This window comes from Bidens hawaiensis, unplaced genomic scaffold (assembly GCF_021521415.1).
Source record: "Bidens hawaiensis isolate Kalapana, Puna unplaced genomic scaffold, B.hawaiensis_p1.1 tig00007310_1, whole genome shotgun sequence".
NCBI lineage: Eukaryota > Viridiplantae > Streptophyta > Magnoliopsida > Asterales > Asteraceae > Bidens > Bidens hawaiensis.
Window position 1 is genome coordinate 1049111 of NW_027491507.1, and position 3283 is coordinate 1052393.

At 43.6% G+C, this 3283-nt stretch overlaps 1 protein-coding gene across 1 annotated transcript; it reads right to left on the reverse strand.

Annotated features, from left to right (window-relative positions):
- Positions 1-1503: 1503 nt before the first annotated feature.
- Positions 1504-2946, reverse strand: LOC143634972 (uncharacterized). The gene has a single exon (XM_077102907.1). The coding sequence runs from the start codon at positions 2944-2946 to the stop codon at positions 1504-1506; it is 1443 nt and encodes a 480-aa protein (XP_076959022.1).
- Positions 2947-3283: the final 337 nt, after the last annotated feature.

Sequence of the window (3283 nt, forward strand, 5' to 3'; positions counted from 1 at the left end):
GTCAATAGTACGGCTCCAATGGCAATGTCGGACGCTGATAAGTACAGTGTCAGAGGCTCTCCCGCGTGCGGTGCTGTCAGAGTAGGTAATTCAATTAGGCATTTTTTGACCTCCAGGAATGCTTGTTCTGATTCCGCGGTCCATTTGAAGTGTGCTTTCTTGATGAAATTCCTTAAGGTTGATACAAACGGGTAAGATTTAGCCGCATGATTAGCTAAGAATTTGTTCAATGCAACTAATCTTCCGTTAAGTGTTTGTACTTCCTTGTGGGAGGAAGGTGAAGGCATGCGGGCTACTGCCTGAACCTTGTCTGGGTTAGCCTTAAAACTCGCGCATGTGACAATTACTCCTAAGAATTTTCCTTCTTCCATCCCAAAGGAACTCTTGGCTGGATTCAGTTTCATGTTAATCTTCCTGAGGGTCTCAAATGTTTCTTCTATGTCTCGGAGCATCTGATCTTCCTCGACACTCTTGATCACCAGGTCATCCATATACACTTCTAGGTTTCGCCCAATTTGCCCTTTAAAGGCTTCATCCATTAAACGCTGGTATGTAGCACCTGCGTTTTTCAATCCAAAAGGCATCATCTTGTAACAAAATATGCCTTGATATGTACGAAACGCTGTCTTGTCCTCATCGCCTGCCGCCATGCGGATTTGATGATAACCTTTGTAAGCATCAAAGGAAACACTTAAACTTGAATGGGGCTACAACGTCGACCTTAAGATCAATTTCTAGCAATGGATAACAATCTTTTGGGTATACTTTGTTTAGATCCTTGAAATCTATACACATCCGCCATGTCTCATTGCTCTTGGGAATGATGACTTGATTGGCGACCCATGTCTGATACTGAATTGGGCGGATGATCCAAGCATGTAAAAGATCTTGGACTTGTTCGTCCATGGCCTTAGTATGTTCCAGACCCATCTTACGCTTATTTTGAACAATCGGTGTGAATGCTGGATTCACCCGCAGTTTGTGCTCCGCAATTCTCCGCGGGACACCAGTCATGTCCGCGGGTTGCCAGGCGAAGATGTCTATGTTTTTTGTTAGCAGTTGTTTCAAAAACATCCTCACTATCTCTGATATAGCCGGCCCAATCGTTACTGTTTAGTCTGGAAATTTCTTGTTCAACACTCATTTTTCAGACTCTGTCCTTAGAACTTGCTTTGGAACTTTACTGGGTTTTGAACTCTCTGTCGCGAAACAGTGACGATTAACGTGAATGATTGCTATACTAGTATGGGTCGGAACACCTACCACACCGTGCGCTGTAGAGGGGTGAGAGTTAAAGTCACCAATTGCCTCACGTCCCAAGATGATGTCATGATTGGAAGTCACCGGTAAGACCAAAAATTCAACGTCTTCCGTTCTTGAATGAATTCCGTCACTAAGAGTTACTGGAAAAGATATAACCCCTCGTGGGTGCATCACTTCACCCCCAAATCCAGATGCAGGTGCGTGAATAGGCTTCAACCTCACCTTATCTTCTTCATCGAGCTACTTAAAACACTGTTCGTACATTATGTCTGACGTACTGCCCGTGTCAAAGAAAACATAATGCGAACGATAATGACCAATGAGGGCAGTAATAATCAACGGGTTTTTGTTACATGGACTTCCTTTTACCCGCAGGAACACAACGGGTTCACTTTTCCACTCTTCCTCTTCAAATTCCCTCCTCTTACCTCCAGCCTTGTATCCGCCATGAATCATGTGTACATTTAGGTCCTTGATCTGTTTCTTGGACGGGCCCTGTTTATATCGCACGGGAGCTTTACCAGTCCCTGGTTTTGCATTCTTAACCAAGTGTCCAAGCTTTCCTGATTTCACTACCGCTTCAATCTCAGTTTTTATGGCTATAGACTCATTCGTGTTATGCCCTATGTCATCATGAAACGAACAGTGTTTTTTAGGATCCAGGAAGGATCTCCTTGTGAGTGGCTGAGGTTTCCTAAAACTTATATTCTCAGTGGTGAAAAATTCTGAGGGAGTTTTTGACAGTGGAGTCCAATTGTTCGAGACTCGCGTTGATGAACTCGGTTTGTTCTTGTTGTCTATCTGACATCTGGTATCAAATGGTTTTGATGCCTTCACGGAAGGCTGTAACCTTGACCAAATAGTCCCTTTTGCCTGTTTATTAGGCCGCGGATTTTGAAATTCCACTTTTAAATTCTGCTTTTGACCATCAGTAGCCAAAATCTTTTCAGTCTTGGAGAATAACTTTGCTGTGGACATTATCTCATTCCAAGACGTGGGCATTCCATCTCTATCAGTTAAGGTACGGATCAGCTCATTACTTTTTACGTTCTTGTGGAAGGCTCCCCGCAGCATGTCTTCACTGATTCTACCAATGTTAAGGCTCTCATTGTTAAACCGAGTAATGAGGTATTCTATAGACTCATTATTCCGTCTAAATACATCCATAATTTCAGACGGATCACGAGTGTCGTTTTTTTGCTGACTAAAGTGTTGGGAAAATTTAGCAACAAAGTCGTCCCAATTTTTGATTTGCCCGTCTGGCAACTTCTCAAACCATTCACGTGCTGTTTCGGTGAATGTCAAAGCGAACATATGACACAAGTAAGGAAGAGTCCAACCGCTGACTCCTCCCACAGCCACAAAGTTCAACAGGTGATCACTAGGATCAGTCATCCCGCTATATTTTCCCACAGACATTGGAATTTTTGCATTGACAGGAAACAAGGCTGTTGCAATGCGTGAAATGAATTTTGAATTTTCAGCAAAGGCTGCCGGACGGTATGGCTTAGTGAAGTCTTTCTCAGCATCACTATGGTATCCAGCTTTATGAACTACCGCCCGCGGACAACTAGTTCCTTCTCGCACATGAAGTCTGCTATCACCGCTGTAATAACTGATGTCACCTGGACGATATGTTGAATTGTAAATGTCATACTCGTCTAAAAAGGAAGGCATACGCATGACCATACGAGGAAGATCACACCTTCTCCATTCTTCTCTAGAATTTCTCTCCTTTGAAAGGCTATGACGAATCAGACTCCTCCTCACCGTTGTAGGAGGAGAAGGAGATTCATCATACGTCAGAGTATGATCATGGAGTCGCTCTTCACGCACCACACCCTTGTACTCGGTTGTAACATTTTCTTGCTGAATACGAAACCATTCATCAGGGATAAGGGTTCCCTTGCTCTTGAACTCCGACGATGGAATCTCGCCGGCTCAGAATTGTTAGAACCATCTTCCAGTCCTAATTCTGTACGAGTCTGGCGAGTTTCCATCATTATACATCCTAAGTCCA

Excerpts from the sequence above, each read along its gene's own strand:
- LOC143634972 (XM_077102907.1), bottom strand. The coding sequence starts at position 2,946 with ATGCGTATGCCTTCCTTTTTAGACGAGTATGACATTTACAATTCAACA.